Raw genomic sequence first — 19,975 nt, 5'->3', positions numbered from 1 at the left:
AGAGCTTAGTCTGTGGCACTGAGAGGTCCATATTCTTTCCCTATATCCCTCTTGTTCTTTTGCACAGCCACATTACAGAAGTGGTTCACAGTCATCTCATTTCGGAAAGCTCCAGAGGAAAAATACTTTCTTAAAGATGCATTCATCTCTTCCTTATTCTGTTAATTTTGTTCTTTAAGTCTTCAGTTTACAAAATCATCTCATTTTCCTTGAAGAGTGGTCTAATAAAGATCCTTCTTGATTATGCCTCTCTTGCATTAAAAAATTTCTTTCTTTCATCCAGTGTAATCAGTTTCTCTTTCTGTCAATTCTTCACAGAAAGATACATACATAAAAGTAAAAAATAAAAAACAATCATGGTACTAGCTCTTTATCCATATGAGTCTTAGATTGAAAGGACAGTGTTTTGCAAATGTTTCAACTATGCTTAGAAGTAATAAAATATTGTAAATACTATCGCATATACATGAAATAGTTACTGTTTGTAGTTTCATTATTTCACCTTCACCTGAGAAATATGTGCCTTTTATAAGCACAATCATCTGTGTTCGTCATTATATAGCCCCAAGTATTTAGTATAGTAACAGTATAGTATAGTAACAAAGACTGCATGTGTTTACACCGCACTGGAATTTATATTTAAGTGGTTTTCTCTTCAGTCTGTACATGCACAAAACTCTCTGAGTGAGTTTAAAACTAACCCAGATGCAATTTTCCAGCCTGTAGCTCAGTTACATGCCTGAAACATGCCTGGATATTCAGAAGTGGCATACAGGAATGTAGCCGACTGTTGTTCTCTTCCACATTGTCCACAGTAAACATGTTTTAGATTTAGCTGCATTAACTGATACTTCACTTGGGTCTGTGCTTGAAAAACATTTCTATGATGATGTATTATAGTTTCTTGATGTAGAAAATAAATTGCATACTGAAAATTGAGTCATCTGATAAACCACAAAGGATCTTTCCTCACCAAGAGCACAGCTTGCCCCCATGCTGTGCTACATGGAATGGATTGCAAGCATACAACTACCTGTGGATGTGCTAGGAGTAGGAGATAAGGAGCTCCCTATTTAGATAGTAAATTGTTCTTTAGTTTCGGAGAGTGAGGTTGGCTACCGAGAATGCAGTAGCTGACTGCAGTCATCTCCAAGCAGGGAGTATACTGGTGGGAGAAGCAGAAGGTTTGCTTTAAGTCGTTATGTCGTCTCTTCAGGCTAAGCAAACAGATTTAGCTGCAACAGGGACTTCAGAGCACCCAGAGCTGTAACCTGAATTCTGAGGACATCTAGTGGTTTCAGCCTACTGCAGGGACTTGGGTCTTGGTACCAGCTGGTGACCACCTGGGCATCTGAATTTCACCTGAAATTTACTATAAAATCAAATGCAGTAAAAACAATTGGCTGAATGCACTGGAAGAGTAGCATTCTTCAGCTCAAGTGATCCTGAATTCAATATTGACAGTCCCAAATATTGAGAAGTTTTGAGATAGGATCAAAACCCATAAACTTCTCAATAACTGTTGGACCTTTTCCATTTGCCTTCTGTTTTCGGGACTTTTAGAGTTCAAATATGTTGACATCTTCTTTGCATCAGTAGAGATAAAATTATATTTTTGTTGCTAAAGGCTGCTTTCTTAGGTTAATTGATTAATCTAGAAGTTAAAACTCCAAGATAAGAATCCAGTATCCCAAGATGCCAAAGAAATATGCAAGATTTATTGCTAAGAAATTTTATTCCTAGCACTGCTAATCATTCAAAGACCTACCTGCTTCTCTGAGATTCAGGTTTTCAGCTTCCAAAGTGGAACTGTTGGTGTTGCCTCACCTTTTAGAGAGAGAACAAGAATCAATTAGGTGCAATTCAAAAAGGACTTTGATCAAGTCAAGCGATACGTATTACAAGGTGAGCATTGTTACTGACTGTTGCATGATGGCGTGTTTTTCAGTAAGCCCTTGATCTGATACTTCCTCCTGAGGAGCGACAGGCATCATGAAACAGAGATTCATTTCATCAGTTCAAATTATTTTGCAGTTTGCTCTGACTACAGTAGGTCTGACTGGTAAGTACGACATTTCCTGAAACATCTGTATTTTTTTTAACACACTTTCTTTAGAAAAGTCTGAGGCTTTACCCAATCTATCTTGACCTCCACTGGAGCATGTACCTATTTAAATTACTTTCTTATGAAGTTTGGTATGGCAATTTTGAAAATGGCTGGAGTTGTCTTTTGTTTTTATACTATTATTTTAAGCATGGTTTGGCGGCAATACTGAAAGGCGCTTACTCCACCCCTATATTTACTTTATGCTGGTCACCTTCTTGGGAGTTAGTGTATGAATAGTTAAACTATTTGAGATAATTATGTGGAACTTTAATGTAAGAATGATAAGCTTAGCTTAAAAGGTCACATGCTTGTTGTTTTAAAATGAATGTAAATGTATGGTCTGTATTCTTGGTATAAGTTAATGAGAAGTAGTCTTAAAATGAAATATTCTTGAATGCATTTAGATTAACAGGGAATGTTTGAATGACTAATGAATACATTTGGATTGCCAGTAAGCAAAAAATTGCATCTAGCCCATTTATTTCCTTCTTTTTATAATTGTCTGACCTAAAATTTACCCCAGATATGCACAAAGAATGGAATCTTAGTTTTGTTGCAAATTGAAGGTGAAATTTAATCTTAAAATTATCTGAAGCTAAAAAATTTTAATGTTTATGGGGACAAACCCTAAAGGTCATATATTTATTTCCAATCATAATAGTTTAATTTGGAGATAAATATACCATTTTGAGTTTAGGTAAAAAATAAATGCTCATGTTAAAAAGCAAAATCATTCTACTAGCTATTTTGGAAGTTAGAGGTAAAATGTGTTTACTTTTCTGAGAATATTGATTTCCTATGCAAAGTTGTTTGCCCAATTCAACAGTTTCACGTAATTTTATTGTCTTCAAAAGAGGAGTGCTTAGTTGACTTATCTTTTAACAATAGCATCCAAAAGCGTTGTCCATTTCTAATTTAACTAGTCGGCTTTTTGCACTTCCCTAGGTCAATCGTACCCTGGAAAACCTCAGATAATAAGATGTCGTTCTCTAGAAAAGGAAACCTTTTCATGTTGGTGGAAGCCTGGCTCAGATGGAGGACTCCCTAACAATTATACCCTGTTCTACAGCAAGGACAGGTAACAAGTGGTGCATATGTACTCTGTTAGTGATCAAGTGATGGCTATGACAGACTGAGAGAATGACAACATAATTTGTAAAGTTGTTTTTATGAATCCATTTTAATCTCAGATAGACAACAAGGGTTGTGTAAGATCCATGGCTTGACCTGACCACTAACAGCCCCAGATCTTCAGCCTGTCCCTCCTGAAACTCATCTGCCAAAAATCCCACTTGTCTGAAGATGTGCTGGGAACAAAGGCATGTTTTCCCATCTCTTTGGGAAGCACATGGCTTTCAGCGGATTAGGGTCTGCTCTGAGCACTAGAGCATGAGGCACCACAGGGCAGCAGGTGTCCCATCCTGCCAGCCATGGAGCAGGACAGGAGGGGTGCAGCCCAGCCCTGGGCATCGGTCACTTCCTTGGGGACAGGGACAGACTGAGGCCAGGCTGATCCGGTATATCAGCTCATGGGTTGGGGCTGGCTCAAGGGCTGTGGCTGGGAAAAGCAGGGCTGTGTGGAGCTGGAGACCTGGACCCAGGTACTGCATGGAGGGGCAGTGAGGGCTGGTGGGGCCCTTGGGGCCCTGTCAAGGAGCTTGTCCATTACCATGCACACCAAAACCCCCATCTGGACTACAGTCATTTTTTCTGCTATTGGTTTTGTGGTCAAAGGTTCCCAAAATGCACTGAAATCAGACATAGTATTGCATCTCAAAAGTTAGTATTTTGGTAAATTCTTGACTCCCTCATCCTGTTCAGGAATAAAGTGTGTATATGTTTGGCAACTTTTCTTAACCTATCTTTGTTTAACTGTACTTTCTTCCTGAAAACAATTAGTCTTTGAATAGGGACAAGTAAGCATGGAGGCTCAAAGACTATATTTTTTTTAAGAAATCCAGTGAGATTCAGAATAGGTAAGATAAAGCCTCAGATATCCTTGCTACAATTAAATATTCCATATCACTGAGCAGAAAAAGATGCAATATTTAATGAAGTTACCACACGCAGTGATGGTTTGAGAACTTTTATTTTATGAAAACCCAGATATTTCAGTCTTGATCAAAAAGTTTAATGAACATTTTAATTCATATCTGTCACTGCCCAGAGCTGTTCTACTTAGGGAAGGATAGGAGTGCTTATCCATTTCATTAAACCTGCTGAATCCAGGCATTGCCAAGCACTAGACCTGGGCCACAATTGCTTTTCTAGGCTCAGTCTCTTAGATCTCTTAGGTACAGCCCCCTTTCTCCCATCTTTTCTTCATGTGTGAAGAACTGTAACAAAACTGACAAAACTGCCTGGAACAGTAAGAATAAATAATAAGAAACCTTATTATTGATGATAAATAGAGCATAATAGTGGAATTAAAGTTCATTCTTGCACCACATAAGCTTGATGCTTTGGGTTAGTTCTTCACACCTGGGGTAGGCTGTGACTATATCACCAAGACCAGCTCTGAGCACAAAATCCCTCTTCTGAAGAAGCCAAAGACCCATATAAAGGCAATAAGTAATTTACTGTTGAGTAATTTATTTTTTTTTAGATGGTTGTGATTATGATAATTTTAAAAGGCAAATAATTTGACATCAGGAAGGTAATAGAACACATTGCATTGAGTGCAACCACACAGCACATACAGGACAACCAAGGGATCAGGCCCAGCTACCATGGGTTTAGGAAAGGCAGATCCTGCCTGATCTCCTTTCATGAACAGGTGACCCAGTCAGGAGAGACTGTGAAAGTAGTCTGCCTGAAATTCAGCAAAGCCTTTAATAATATCTTCCACAGCATTCTCTTGGAAAAACTGGCAGCCCATAGTGTGGACAGGAGCACTCTTCGCTGTGTTAAGAACTGGCGGATGGCTGGGCCTAGGAGTGGTGGTGAATGGAGTTACTTTCAGCTGCAGCCAGTCACTGTGGTGTCCTTAAGGGCTCAGTGTTGTGGTCAGATGATCTGGATAAGAAGATTTAAGAGGTCTCTAAGTCAGTTTGCAGATGACACCAAGCTGGGCAGGAGTGTTGATCGGCTGGAGTGCAGGAAGGCTCTGCAGAGGGATCTGCATTGATGAGCTGAAGCCAATGGTGTGAAGTGCAACCAGGCTAAGGTCCTGTCCTTGGTCACAACAACCATGCAGCTGCAGGCTGGGGCAGAGTGGCTGGATTGTGGCTCAGCAGAGAAGGACCTGGGGATGAACATGAGCAAGTGTGTGGCCAGGTGGCCAGGAAGCCAATGGCACCCAGCCTGTGTCAGCAATAATGTGGCCAGCAGGACCAAGACAGTGATTTCCCCCTGTACTGGGCACTGATGAGGCCACACCCAAATCTTGGGTTCAGTTCTGGGCCCCTGACCAGAAGAAAGATACTGAGGTGCTGGAGCATGACCGAAGAAGAGCAACAGAGCTGGAGCACAAGTCCAGTGAGGAGTGGCTGGGGGAGCTGGGGGTGTTTATCCTGGAGAAGAGGAGGCTCAGGAGGCACCTTATCACTCTCTACAACCACCTGAAAGGAGGCTGTACTCATATGTGGGTCAGTCTCTTCTCTCGGCATAGTGATAGAACAAGAGGAAATGGCCTCAAACTGCACAAGAGGAGGTTCAGGTTGGACCTCAGGAATAATTTCTTCACTGAAGGGATGGGTAAGCATTAGAATGGGCAGCTCAGGGAGGTGATGGAGTCATTGTTCCTGGAGGTGTTCAAGAAACACCTGGACATGGCATTTGGTTCTATGGTCTGGTTGACAAGGTGGTCAAAGTTTGACTTGACAATCTTAGAGGTCTTTTCCAACCTAAATGATTCTCTGACCTTGCTGAAAAAAACCTGATCAATAAAAGAGTTCTCTGCCATAAAGCTTGTAAGTTAATTTCTAGGGGTAATATGCAAAGATATTTAGCAACTTACCTAATTGAAGTAAATTTTTTTCATTTCCCTCTTACTTGCTCATAAATATTGTTAAAATTTCTTGGTTCTGTCTCTGGAAATTTCTGTTTCTATTCTTTTGTTGATTTATTCCCATGTCTCAAAAAGGAGGTGAAAGCATTCATCAAAACAACTGCAGAAAAAATATCATTGAAGCATTTATGGTAATGGCATTTGACATTTACCAAAATGTTTCCAAGAGATGGGATTATAGACATATATAATATAAAATTATAAATTATATATCTATTTTTATATTTATAAAATAATTAAGATGTCTTTATTTATATCTATATAAATGATATATGTGATTTTATAATTTCTTAATACTATATACACAAACATTTCAGGTTTCTCTGCTGAACCTAGTCTGTTACTAGAACATTATCTGCTTTGCTTCATTTCCTAAATTTTTAAATCATTTTGTTTCAGTGAAGAAAAAATCTATGAATGTCCAGACTACCTAACATCCGGTCCAAATTCCTGCTACTTCAATAAAAACCACACTAATCCCTGGACAACATATATTATCACTGTAATGGCAACAAATGAGATTGGAAGTAACAGCTCAGATCCTCAGCATGTGGATGTAACTTCCATAGGTAAAATCAAAGAATGAAACTGAAAACAAACTAGTTGAAGATATGTGCAGTTTTTGATCCCAGAACAGCTAGTGGTGAAAGATTTCTTTCCTAATGATGTGAAACTTGCTATTGAGAAGTGTTTTACATATAATGTAAGATACGCATGTTAAATGTATGTGAAAACTGTGTTTTAATTATAAATTAAGTACCTACTTGATTGTAGGAATTTCATGTATGAATATATAAAAATTTTAACTTAACTGAAAAAATTGCTTCAGTTTCTAGTTGTCTGAAATATTTTAATTAGACTCAATGTAGATTATAAAATTTTCCAATTATTTTAAGCTACCTAATATTTCAAATGTAAAAATCTTTCTGACTGCTGGCATTGCAATTTGGAAGGGTAAAAATAACTGCCTCAGCATTATGTAGGCTCTTTGTAGTATTTTATATTACTGACTCAACTCTGTTTTCTGCACACACATAATATACTATTTTAATTATAATATATTTAATTTTTCTAGCTATGAAATAGCTGACATTTTAATTTTGCTAGAGTGGCCTTATGAAATTTTGTTTTGTATTTCCTTAGACTGACAAATTCAGAGTAAAGTTTAAGATATGATGATATTGTTGGACATCGGGAGCCAGTTAAACTCATTAAGAATAAAGGAAAAATAAAAGGCTTCTTTGATACTCTTTTGCAGCGCTGAATTATCTGAAATTAATATGATTACATACAAAACCATAAAGGAGGTGTCTTTTCTGAGATGAAATTAAATGGCACTCTTTTCATTCATTTATGCAGTTCAGCCAGATGCTCCTGTGAACCTCTCTCTAGAAATAAACACATTTGCTAACATGTCATACCTTTGGGCAAAATGGTCTCCACCCCCATTAGCTGATGCCAGCTTTAATTCACATGTATATCACTATGAGCTACGACTAAAGCCTGAGGAAAAGGAAGAGTGGGAGGTAAGGGAAAATATATTTATTTTATAAATTCTCTAGTCAGTGAATTCTCTTGTCTCAGTTTAATTGGTTCCATAAAAATGTTAGTTCGTATAGGAATAGAAAAATTAATGTAACCAAATCTGATTAAAGAAAGAAAAATACTGGCATGGTCTGTAGAGACCGTGAAGTTCAACATATTTACATAATCATCCTAATGTTATGTACAACAAAACCTAGATATCATCCTCTTCACCATGATCAGTTGGAGGCAACCTAGCCCTCAGAAACTCTGTTATAGCCTTCTCACATTTAACCATTGCCATTGACATTCCCCACCTGTTGCCATATTTCTAAGAATCAGCTTCAGTATTGCTACAGTTGAGTTTTCAGGACAAAATATCATTCTTAAAGTTATAGTCATGTGTCCTCAGTGCTCTGTAGCTAGTTGATGCTTTGATGGTGGAGAATGCTATGATTTTGCAATAGTTCTGAGAAGAAATAGGAAGGGTCTGAGAAAGTCACTTAAAGCCACTGAGAAGAATTTCCATGGGTGGTTTATATGTGGGCTGGCCTACCTGTAATTCTCCTTGCACTGTGGGTCTGATGGAGTACTAGGAAGTCTACAGTTCAATATGTTCTTGACTAGCAGAATCAGCAATGATTTTTTTTTTCCTGCTAAATTACTACTTTTGCTTCTTTGTAATTAATATCTTACAAATACCCAACTTAAATCCCTGACTTTCAGAAGTCAGTATTTCTTTATGGTTTATTTGTTAAAGTAGTCCAATTCTTTATTATTTCCCCAGTCCATTTTCCTTTCCAGACAGTACCTGTAGGAATGCAGACACACTATGAGGTGACCAGCCTGCAAGCTGGGGTGAAGTATGTTGTTCAGGTGCGTTGCATGTTAGACCTTGGAGAATGGAGCGAGTGGAGCTCAGAAAGAAGCATTCAGATCCCTAAAGGTGAGTGGATGATTGCTGCTCTGTAAATTGCTTTTAAATTGTAGTACGTTCAATGCTGTGAAGGTGACTAAACGCCAGTTCTGAAAACCTGGCCTCTACCATAGATACTTCGTAGTGCTCAGTGCATTTTACCACATTTTCTGTGTAACTCCTTTGTTTATCTTGTTGATCCAGTCAGGATCCTCTGCTAAAACTGTCTATTGATAAGTGAGGTAGTATTTATTAAGTCACTTCTGATACAGGTATGCCTAAATAATGTATTGCCCCTGTCCCTTTATTTAAAAACCATATTGATTTTTATACATAGCTGTGAGTGTCTATAAGGTGTAAGAGCCTAGACTGAAACCATTGCTGTGTCTAACAGAGCATGACACATACAAATAATGTCACATGGAAGTCACTATCTGTATTTTACCAGATTTAAGTAAACACACTAAATATGTATGACATCATATCTTGTTGCCAGACACTTTAGTCAAGTTGTCTTAAAACTTCTTATTCAGTTACTAGTTGCATTATTCATTATTTGACATGAAGGTTGCTGAAGTACTGTTAATAGGAAAATATTTTTTTAATATCCCATTTTAAGATCTGCCTTAGGCAATTAGAAATTTGGAAAATCAATGTCTCTGCTATACATAGTAGAAAATATATATTATTGATGTAATAGGACCATACTTTTGCCACAAATTTATTACTGCAAAAGTTTCAATCACTTCAGGGTTTTGACGAGCATCAGTCTATTCAAAATTTAAGCAATTTTCTCTGCCCAGCTCTTAAGTGCTGTTCTTGCAACTATAAAAACTTGCTCAGGAGCAATCATGCAAGTAGGCAGAGTACTGAGCATAACAACATTACAGTGAAATATGAGAGCTGCTTCTTTGTATAATTTGAGTACTTCAGAAGAAAATTACTGGCAAGAACACAAACAAATAGACAAACATTTGCATTCTTTTTTTTTTTTTTTTTTTTACTTAAAAGCAAAAGAAAATGACAGCATACCTTTCAAACAAACAAAATAACCTTAAAACACAGCTTTTGAGAAAAAAATTGGTTTTGTATATAGTGGTTTATGCCCAGCTGGCAGCAAACCATCACACAGCTGCTCACTCATATGGCACCATAGTGGAATGAGGGAAAGAATCAAAGGTAAAATCTATGGGTTGTGATAAAAACAGTTCAATAATTAAAACAAAGTTAAATGTACTACTACTACTACTACTAGTAGTAGTAGTAGTAGTGGTGGTAGATGATGATTATGATTATGATAAAAAAGTGGAGAAAACCCCACCAATTGTGGAAAATATAATTTGCTCACCCACTGCTGATCAATGCCAGACCCCATTTCAGAATCCTGATGGGCACTGTTTCCGGGTGACTCCCAGATGTATGCTGGAGTTGATGTTCTATGGAGTGGAATGTCCCTTTGGTGTGGTCACCTGTCCTGGCTGTACTCGCTCCCAGCCTTTTTCTTCCATTTTGTATCTCTTCACTGACAGAGCAGCAGACACAAAAAAGTCATTGGTTTCAGATAGACATGCCTTAGTGACAAAATAACTCTGTATTATGAAAATTATTCTCATACTGTATATCCAAAGCACAGCACTCTACCAGCTACTGAGAAGAAATTATCTCTATCCCAGCTGAAACCAGAACACTATAGAAAATTGATCAGATAGTAGGGTGTATTTTAAATAATTTTATAGAACCTGCTATGACAGAATTTCAACATTCCTTATGAGATTTTGGGGCAGAAGAAAGCCATAGGCAGAAAACTAAAACCATTCTTCAATTCATCTGCAGTGAAAGAGAATTCTGAATCTAGGTGAAATTCGCAAGTTTTTACTCTAGGCAGTGAATGGTCCCTCCTTTCCTGTACTACTATGAAGCAAAACCTTTTCTTTTTTTCCTATTTTCCTGTTCTCTGCTTGACATTGTTTTATGAATTCAATTGATTAAACTTACTAATTAGTTTATATCTTTATCTCTTACAGAACGGCTACCTCCTGAAAAGCCTCGAATAATAAAGTGCCGTTCTCCTGAAAAAGAAACATTTACTTGTTGGTGGAAACCTGCTTTGGGTGGAGGACTCTCGACCAACCACACTTTGCTTTACAGCAAAGAGGGGTAATAAGCACTGTGTAGTTATTCAGTGTTTTGTTGGAAGGACTGGAAAATCAATCCTCATTGGTTTCTTATATTGGGAGGTGCCATTTTCTATAGTCCATGGTTTTGTCCAGTGACATGTTCTGGCATCACACTAAAGCAGCAACATGTCTAAGACTGAAATATTAAATCTCAATCTCTTTATAACAACAGGTGAATTACTGTGAATTGTGTCTTTTCATTGGTCATCAACAGCATATTAGTAAACAATACAAGTCCTAAAATTCTTCAACCATACAGTCCTAGAAAAAAAACTTTCCAAAATGACCAGATACTAAAATTTTTATCTTCTGATAAGGCTTGTTTTGCACTAGTATTCATAGGCATAAATGTCTCCGGGTTTCCATAGTAATCTTTCTTTGGAATTCAGATAAAGTGTTAAACATTCATTTTAAAGAAAGAGTCAATAAATGTTTTAGGCCTTGTGAACCATTTTTGGTGTAAAAAAACACATACTGGTCCAGCCAGGTACGGCAGAGTAAGAAGTCCACATCCACAACTTTCTCTTTTGTTGTTGTGCATCTAGGAAGAGCATGAAAACAAATACTATATACTCAATTTTTTCTCCTACCCCTTCTCTGACTTTGGAAAGCTTCAGTGTGGATGTGAAGGAGAGGTACAAAGTAGATTTTTTTTTTTATGCTGATCAAGAGATGAAAGAACAAATAAATTCTGAAAGCATAACATACAGAATTCCTGTAAGAGTGGAATGAGCATTGGAAATACATAAGTTTTAATAGATGGGTTAGAAGACTTCAGCAATCACTTCTACTCAGGCTCTGGAATGTGTAAGGGCTCTGGGCTGTTCAGTGGACAGTGGCTTTCAGAGAAGTAAGAGCTGGGCTGCACTAGTCCACAGCTGCATCTGCAACAGCCTAAATTCTTCAAACTTTGTGTCTTTGTTTTGTGGGGAAAATACTTAGTACAGTCTCTGGGATTGTCCAGTGACTCATTAATCTGGAAGCAGTTTTCTGATTTTCTTCACATTGCCAGGTGTGAAAAATCAGATCCAGCCCTAAGTAATGCTCAAGTATTAGTAACCAAAATCACGTGGTTTAGTCTGTGTAACCTAATCACTGGGATTCTTTTATTTCAGAGAAGAAAAAGTTTATGAATGTCCAGATTACAAAACTGCAGGCCCCAATTCGTGCTACTTTGATAAAAAACACACGTCTTTTTGGACCATATACAATATTACTGTGAGGGCAACTAACGAAATGGGAAGCAATGTCTCTGATCCTCATTATGTTGATGTGACTTACATAGGTAAGAGTTAAAAAATAGTTTTTGTGGAACCAAATAATTTAGACTCATGGGTTTTGACACAAGAATTTTAATTCCAGCTGTCCTCCTATATAGTATTATATCCAAGTTAAAAACTAGTACAAATAAGATATTCCTTAGTGTAATAACAAATCAATAATCATCTCTTTACCATCTTATTTTCAGAAGACGGCAAAAATGCTAAAAGCTTTAAAATTATATTCAGATGAACATTTATTGGTTTTCCATATTTCTTGTAGTCAAACCCTAAGAAACATCATCCAGCTAAAATCTTTTTTCCACTGTGCAAGCAACTGAAATCAATTTGATCTTTTAACTAATAATACTTAAATCTGATTACCTAAAAGTAGTTTCCAGACCCAAGAGAAGCTGCATTAGTGCTTTTTATAGCAGTGCACTGATAATCTCTTTCTCAGACTTTTTCTACAGAGTGACTGCTGACAAGTAATTAGGGTTTTATCTAGGGGAACGGAACATTATCCTTGATAACCATTTTGTTGTCCAGGATCTGGGTGCCAAGAGTCTGGCAGCTGGAAAAGGGCTGCTGAAGAAATGGCTTTATATTTTACCTCAGTGTGGTGACCTGATGGATCTTTGATCAGACAGTGGTAAAATATATGCACAATATGCAGAAGCTCTACCTTTGAACTGAGCAAAATGCAAGCCTGAACTGAAGAAGAAACCTGTGCTCCATTTTGGTTTGTTTTTGATATACAGACAAAGCTTTAATATGATGGTTTTGGTTTACTTTTAAGTATCCCTACATATGAGTGTAGGGATCATGCGGTTGTGTTTTCTAAATGTAAACGATGGAGGGGACAAGTTTCATTAGCTTGCCTCTATGTTTTCGCTGTTCCTACATATTTATGCCAAGATTTGATAAGATTATAGTGGAACACAACTTCAATAACATTAAAGATGTTAACTTTGAAATATAGTTGTGGGGAAAAGTAAAAATAAATGATTATGCAAGAAAAAATATTTTTGATTATAAATTATTAAGGCAACTCTCAACATGAATTCAACACACTCATTACTATTCAGGGGGATTTTTAAATGCATAAATCCATACTTAGGTTATCTGAAAACTTTTGACTTGTATATTCCAGTAGCAGTTCTAAATTACTAGACATGATGGAGATGGCAACTGTTCACTCACATCATTTCATATTTCCTCCTAAGATGCAAGGAAAACATTACTTAGATTCTTACTGACAGTTCTTTTATTTCAACAGTACAGCCAGATCCTCCTGTGAATATAACTCTGGAATTAAAAAACTCAATAAAGAGAAAACCATATCTGGTCCTGACATGGTCTCCACCCCCACTAGCTGATGTCAGATCTGGATGGCTTACCCTTGAATATGAATTGCGACTAAAGCCTGAAGAAGGAGAGGAATGGGAGGTAAGGATGTCACAAAATTTTGCTAGATAATGTTTTCTGACTAGCTAGATTTTGCCAGCCAGGTCCCATGCCTGAATATAATGAAGTAGACACTCTAAATAGTTAATAATTTTTCAAAAGTGCTTGTGTGACCTGTGATTTCCTGCTGAGAACACTGTATCTCAGATGCTCCTGTACAATAGCAAGTGATAAAGTACTTGTTTTTAACTGTGGTCATTATTTATTCATCATATTGGCATAGTAGTTTAAATTGTTCATTCTCATTTAGTCAGTTTTCTTTTGTGACAATTTGTTCTTAACCTCAAGCACTTCTTAGATAACAGAAAGCTCAGTGACGTTACATAAAATAATTTAAATTTATTTAAATAAGCATTAGGCGGTAATTCTAATGGCCACAGAATAATAATAATTTTCTATGGCCGGGATCTACAACTTAAACAACTGAGTGGCAAATTAAAGACTCCAGCTATTGGTATTTGACTGCATCCCCTTCTTGCCTACAGAACTTCCAAACCTCCTTTGTACCTCCTCCTGCCTTCCCCCTCCCACTGCACTTCCCTCTGGCCATTGCAAGACCTACTTTTTATTACCCTGTGCATTTCTACCACTCCACATTCCCTCTTCCTCTCTGAATTGTCTTTTCTCCATTTCCGTTTCTTGCCTCCTCCTCTTCCTGTCACCGTTGCAGTTCCTACCATTATCACAGCTCCTCCCCTATTTGCCATAAATTCATTATGTGTTTTTACAGCAGTTTACTTTGCACTGTATACCAGAGCCAGATCTCACTCCCACCTGCTAGAAAGCAGAAAATAAACTACAGAAATAAAATAAATGTACCATTATTCCATGCCTGCTCAACAATTATTAGGAAAAAATATCCAGACTCATTCTATATTCCCATCTTGATTACCAAAACCTCAGCTGTGGCTTTTATTTTATTTCCAGACTCTTTTTGTTGGACAGCAAACACAATGTAAAATGTTTACTTTAAATCCTGGAAAGAGGTACATTGTACAGATTCACTGCAAACCAGACCACCATGGATTGTGGAGTGAGTGGAGCCCAGAAATGTATGTTGAGATCCCTACTGGTGAGTGGCCAGGCACCCCTTCAGTAACTGTCATTGCATGCAAGTTCATGTTATATTTTTTGTTAGCTGTTTGTGGCATCCATGCAGATCTCTTAGTTTCCCTAGGACAGACCAGAACATCATTGCTAAGGTAACCAAATCCTTATCCTGCCCCATATCCAGTTACCTTTCCCCTTCATTATTTTATGATAGAGTTAAGAAGGTGAATAATTTTTTGCTTACTTAAACCATCTTCTTTCTATCTATTGCCTTATTTGTTCTCTTTATGGTAGTTTTTAATGAAAAGACCATGGATGACTGCATTAAAACTGTGACACAGACAACAAAGAATGACTGCCTTCAGACAGTAGCTGCTCTTCATTCCTCTTTATCTGGAATCAATATGAAATAAGCACTTCAGTATAAAAAGTATTACATTACAATAAAAGTACTTAAAAACGTGTAATCCCAGGTCACTTCACCCAGCATTTAATTAATTGTATGTATTTAATAATGAAATTACTGCAGTTTTGGTACAACTGGATTTGAACCCAATCTGTATAATTGGCTGTGACAAAATTTTCCTCTTCATGCATTTTTGTATGGTTTTTCCAAGGCAGTTTATTTCCTGTGTGGTACCATTAATAAAAATTATATCCATTATTCAATATTACAGAGATTGACGAGATCCATCTGTGCTGCTGAAGGCCTCTATTCGATAATAAATCTGGCAGTTTAGGACAATTTTTAAAATAGAAGTAATTTGTGAGGTTTTTTTGCATGCTGACTATGCATATGCTAGATGCTTGTCCGTAAATAATTCTGTTTTTTCTTAGACTTTAGAGTAAAAGATATGGTTGTGTGGATAATCGTTGGTATCCTGTCATCTCTTATATGTTTAATCATGAGCTGGATAATGATCATGAAAGGGTACAGGTAAGCCATCAATTTCATAATTGCATGGAGTCCAAGATCAGAGAAAACTTTTCAAAAATAGAATTCTAATATTAGATTCAATTTCCTATGGCATTTGCCTTATCTTATAAACTATTAGTTATAGGTATTTGACTTTATTTACAACTAAAAAAGCAGTGTTTCTTCTCCTTATGGAAACCAGGCTAAATTCTCAGTTGGTCTCTCTCTGTTAGATCTGACTAATCTTGGTCATGTAATATTCAGCAAACATTACTTGGAGTATCCCTGTTCCTGGAGAAGACAGGTCTTTGGGTTTTGTCATAATTCCCTTAAGTAAACAAGGTTATATTATGAAGTTTTCTTTCGTCCAGCCCCTCTGTCAATTTCCCAAATGATTCCCTAGAATCCTGGCTGATTTAATCAAATTTGAAAGAGAAAGCTGTTACAAAGATTTTTGCTTTAATACAAGTCCTACAAAAAATACTGGCTGAGTAGAAGAAAGGGATAGAAACTATGGTTGGAAAAGCCATGTCATTCACCATAAATCCTGTTCAGCAGTAGTCAGGTGACAGTCAAAGATGCACAGACAGCTCCAGTAGCCCTCCTGAGCTGTGCCTCACTGTTTCTTGGCCAGTGATGAATTTACAATGGTATTAGAGAACAGGAGGTTAAGAGAGAGATGACAATTAAAAGGATATTAGTAATTTTGCTTTTTAACTTTGCTTTTTTTTTTAATGACTTTTGTACTACTGGTGTTTTTTATAAATACATCTAAGAGTACTTTATGAGCCGTAACTGTGTTTGTGAATTACCCAGCTTGAGAGGCAGACAGGAGACAGAGGTCCAACTGGGGCGTATAAGATATGGGAGAAGTGTTTAAAATCTTCATCACATTCTGAGGAAATGGGAGAACAAATAATGAGATGGAGTCTGTATTTACACCTGGTATGTCTGTTCCATGTTTGCTTTAGAATGATGGCCTTTATCCTGCCACCAGTTCCAGGACCAAAGATAAAAGGCATTGATACACATCTGCTAGAGGTGAGTACCACAGCTAACAACAAAAGAATTTACGAAGACTCATGGTTTTTTCAACTCATGTACTAGCACATAAAATTACTACACTACAGTGTAAAGCTGCTTCAATTAATCATTGTTGGAAATAAGCAACACTTTCCAGTTAAGCACGTGGAGGATACGTGTGAGTTAGAGTTTTGCCTTGTACTTGTAACAGGAGGGTGTTTAAGAACAGGGTTTGTGACTGCCCTGCTTCCTGGGACATGAGGAAATGCCTCTGTGAACTTCCTATAGTTCTTATAGAAGATGCTCTCCATTGTCTTTTGCCATGCTGAAGAGGCAGGAGATGTCTGCACTGCAATTCTCCTCCATTTCCTTCTTGTTAAACTCAGGAGACCCATATCTGCCAAAAGCTCTCTGCTCCTCTCACCTTAGAAACACAAATTTTATGATTGTCTCTCCACTGAGGAAACTGTGAGGAATTTTTCTTACATTCTTTCAGTATTTTCTGCAGCTGTAGAAATCAGGTTTAGGTCTAGCAATAAAACTATCAAAGTGTTTGTATATCAAATATGTAGATTGTTCACAATTGTTCTAGTCAGAGAATCCCAAAGGTTGACAATGAAAAATTATATCATCTTCCTTATACCTTCAGACAGGAAAATCTGAAGAACTACTGAGTGCTCTTGGTTGTCATGGTTTCCCTCCAACATCAGACTGCGAGGAACTACTGATAGAATATCTGGAGGTAGAGGACAATGAGGATCAGCAACTCATGCCAAGTCATGACACTCCCAGTAAAAATACAAAAATTATACTCAAGGAAACAGACAGTGACTCAGGCCGAGGGAGCTGTGATAGCCCTTCTCTCCTCCCTGTGAAGTGCAGGGAATCCCATGGCCTTCCATCTGCTCTTCAAACACAAGATGTAAGAGCTAAAAAGAAGAAAGGAGGAAAAGGGAGCTGGGAAACTCAGTGTACAGCTTCAGAACAGAAAACACTCCCTTGTAACAGTGAGAATATAAAGTCATGCACATGGTTGGCAGCACAGTTACCCAGTAATCAGGCTGCTATGTTTGCCTACCACAGCACTGTGGAGGCATTCAAGATAACACTGAACACCACAAATGTGAACACTTCACCAGTTTTGGTGGGTAATGAAGAAAATCATCAGTCGCTATGTCCTATTGCTGAAACTGTGTATGATGACATGGAAAAGATAAGTGAGATGGAGTATTCCAGAACTGACCAAACCACAGTGCAGATCAGACAAAACCAACATAATGACAAGTCACCTTTTCTGAATCCTAAACTTATGGACTATGTAGAAGTTCATAAAGTCAGACAAGATGAGGAGCCAACGCTATTACTGAAACATAAAGAAAATAGTGGAAAGACCAAAAAATGCACTGTTCCAGGAACCAGCAAAGAATATACCAAGGTCTCAACAGTTGTGGACCGTCACATTTTAGTATTATTGCCAGATCAGCGCACCCCGAACACACCTGTATCTCAAGAACCTGTAGCAGAAACATCTCAGAACCCTCAGCAAAGTCAAGCTGAGAAGAATACGAGCTACAGCACGACAGCCCAAAGCGACTCCAGAGGAGACACCAGTGGATCAGACTACATGGACCCATCTTCCTTTATGCCCTCCTTTAAATAACCTTTTAGTACAGCACATACTTTGTAGTTACACACAGTAAAACGAAATCACATAGCAAACAGTTCTTTAAAAAGCCTAGCCTTCAAAAGCCTAGCCTCCTATGTGCATTGTACAGGTAATAAGATAATCTGTGCGTTGAGGTAATAGTTGTGGGCATAAATCTTGGATCATTAGCACACATTCCTGACTTAGTGAAATGAGGAAATGCATCTTGTCTGTCATGAAAAATGCACTGGAAAATAATTATTCTATTCTGCAAAAATTCTGTTGGTTGATGAAGCCTGAGGAAGTACCACAGATTCAACAAATATGAAAATTGTTATAGGTCAGTCAGCAAACCATAGCAATATAAGCAGTTCCTACATTAGATAAATCATTGCACAACAGTATTCTTACCTAAAATGTGTTTTCTTCTGAATGCATTCTGCCACTTGATTAAGTTTTCTTTATCTTTTTTCTCAGTCCTTGAGAAAAAGGAGCTCTGGTACATGACAAATCATATAAAAAAGAGAATATATTCTACAAATTGCAGTAAAATAACGAATTCTTCTAAATATATTTTTGCCTTGGTTCAATGTGACAGAAAACTGCATCCCATTCATATCCTAGTCCAGACAAACCAAAATGAAAAAGAAAGCAAGAAAATATATTATATAAACTGCCTTACTGTATATAATATACAATTTTACTTTAATATAAGCCCATATGTTTAACAATCTATTTTTAAAGGCTATTTTTCTATTACGAATAAAAGAGCAAAAAAATATTTTTTAATTTCCCAAAGCTATTTACCTACCTAGGAACTTTTCTCTTTTCTTCTGCTGAGGCAGTAACAAGTAAAGCTATCATTTCTATACAAAGCATAAAATTAAACTTTATACTAATTAAGAATATGGAGACATTTTTAAACTACATTTCTAATATATTACAGATATATTACTATTTGAATTGTAAATTATTTGTTTCACAGGTTTTTTATTACCTGTAATTATATAACTAAAAATAGAATTTAGGTTTTGAGAGCCGAGGTTCTGTCCCTTCGAATTTGTACTCTGATGCCAATTGTAAATTAAATGGGATTCTCCTGGATCCTGCACTTTTCTCTGAGCCGAGAAGGAAAGTTTGAAGTCAGATTTTTCATAATGAATTTACAAGCATCAGTTTTAGAACCGAGCCTCCAAGGTCTGATTCAGACCCCCACTGAAACAGCAGTGAAAATGAGGAAACAAGTACTTGGGCTGGTCACGCGAACAGCAGTGGGAACAGTAAGGATCCATTATATCCCATGTAACTGAAGACAAAATCAAAATGATACTGCAGTGGCTGCAAAGTTGCTGTGGTACTTCCTTCATGAAACAAAAGTTTAATTCACTCCAGAAAACCATGACTGTGTGATGACTGATTAAAGGGTGGGCCAAGTATTTAGCCAGGATCTCTAGCTTCAGGGGAAACTGGAAACTTAAGATGAGGGAATGATCCTGCAGCTGTGAAGGAGAGTGTATTTGATAGTTGGGCTCTCTTTTGTTAGTCTCCTTCCCAAACAGCTTTACTTTTCTCCATATTTTCATGATTTTGTGCACTGAGTGAGCCTTCCTGCAGTATCAGGTACCTGCTGCAGGGCCAGACAAAAGAGAATTTCAGGTTTGAAAATCCCAAAAGGCCCATCTAATTTAGTGAATCAGATTCTCACCCTTTACCTTCAAAGCCATGGAACTGCACAAGCACAGATTAGTAGAACTGCCTAGCCTTTGCACAGGCAGGACATTAGAACGCAAGTAATTATCTCTGTGTCTATAAACCTACAGGGTAGTGTAGACTGTAACATCAGGGTGGCATCAGATTTAGAGCCTGTCCTGTATACAAACAA

The 19,975-nt window shown here is 37.4% G+C and overlaps 1 protein-coding gene across 1 annotated transcript; it reads left to right on the top strand.

Annotated features, from left to right (window-relative positions):
* The first annotated feature begins 1,990 nt into the window (after positions 1 to 1,990).
* PRLR (prolactin receptor) lies at positions 1,991 to 18,727 on the top strand. Its single transcript, XM_066339618.1, has 12 exons — positions 1,991 to 2,062; positions 3,053 to 3,185; positions 6,516 to 6,685; positions 7,476 to 7,642; positions 8,445 to 8,586; positions 10,581 to 10,713; positions 11,849 to 12,018; positions 13,272 to 13,441; positions 14,387 to 14,531; positions 15,347 to 15,446; positions 16,397 to 16,466; positions 17,098 to 18,727. Exons 1-12 carry the CDS (start codon positions 1,993 to 1,995, stop codon positions 18,106 to 18,108), a joined length of 2,481 nt encoding a protein of 826 aa, XP_066195715.1. The 5' UTR covers positions 1,991 to 1,992; the 3' UTR covers positions 18,109 to 18,727.
* Positions 18,728 to 19,975: the final 1,248 nt, after the last annotated feature.

Source organism: Sylvia atricapilla, chromosome Z (assembly GCF_009819655.1).
Source record: "Sylvia atricapilla isolate bSylAtr1 chromosome Z, bSylAtr1.pri, whole genome shotgun sequence".
NCBI lineage: Eukaryota > Metazoa > Chordata > Aves > Passeriformes > Sylviidae > Sylvia > Sylvia atricapilla.
The sequence above is the reverse complement of the archived record's forward strand: the minus strand, read 5'-3'. Positions and strand labels throughout refer to the sequence as shown.

Bases quoted from the DNA above. Each gene is read 5' to 3' on its own strand.
- PRLR (XM_066339618.1), top strand. From the start codon at position 1,993: ATGAAACAGAGATTCATTTCATCAGTTCAAATTATTTTGCAGTTTGCT. The intron at 3,186-6,515 runs GTAACAAGTGGT...ATTTTGTTTCAG, and splicing joins CTGTTCTACAGCAAGGACAG to TGAAGAAAAAATCTATGAAT. The intron at 13,442-14,386 runs GTAAGGATGTCA...TTTTATTTCCAG, and splicing joins AAGAAGGAGAGGAATGGGAG to ACTCTTTTTGTTGGACAGCA.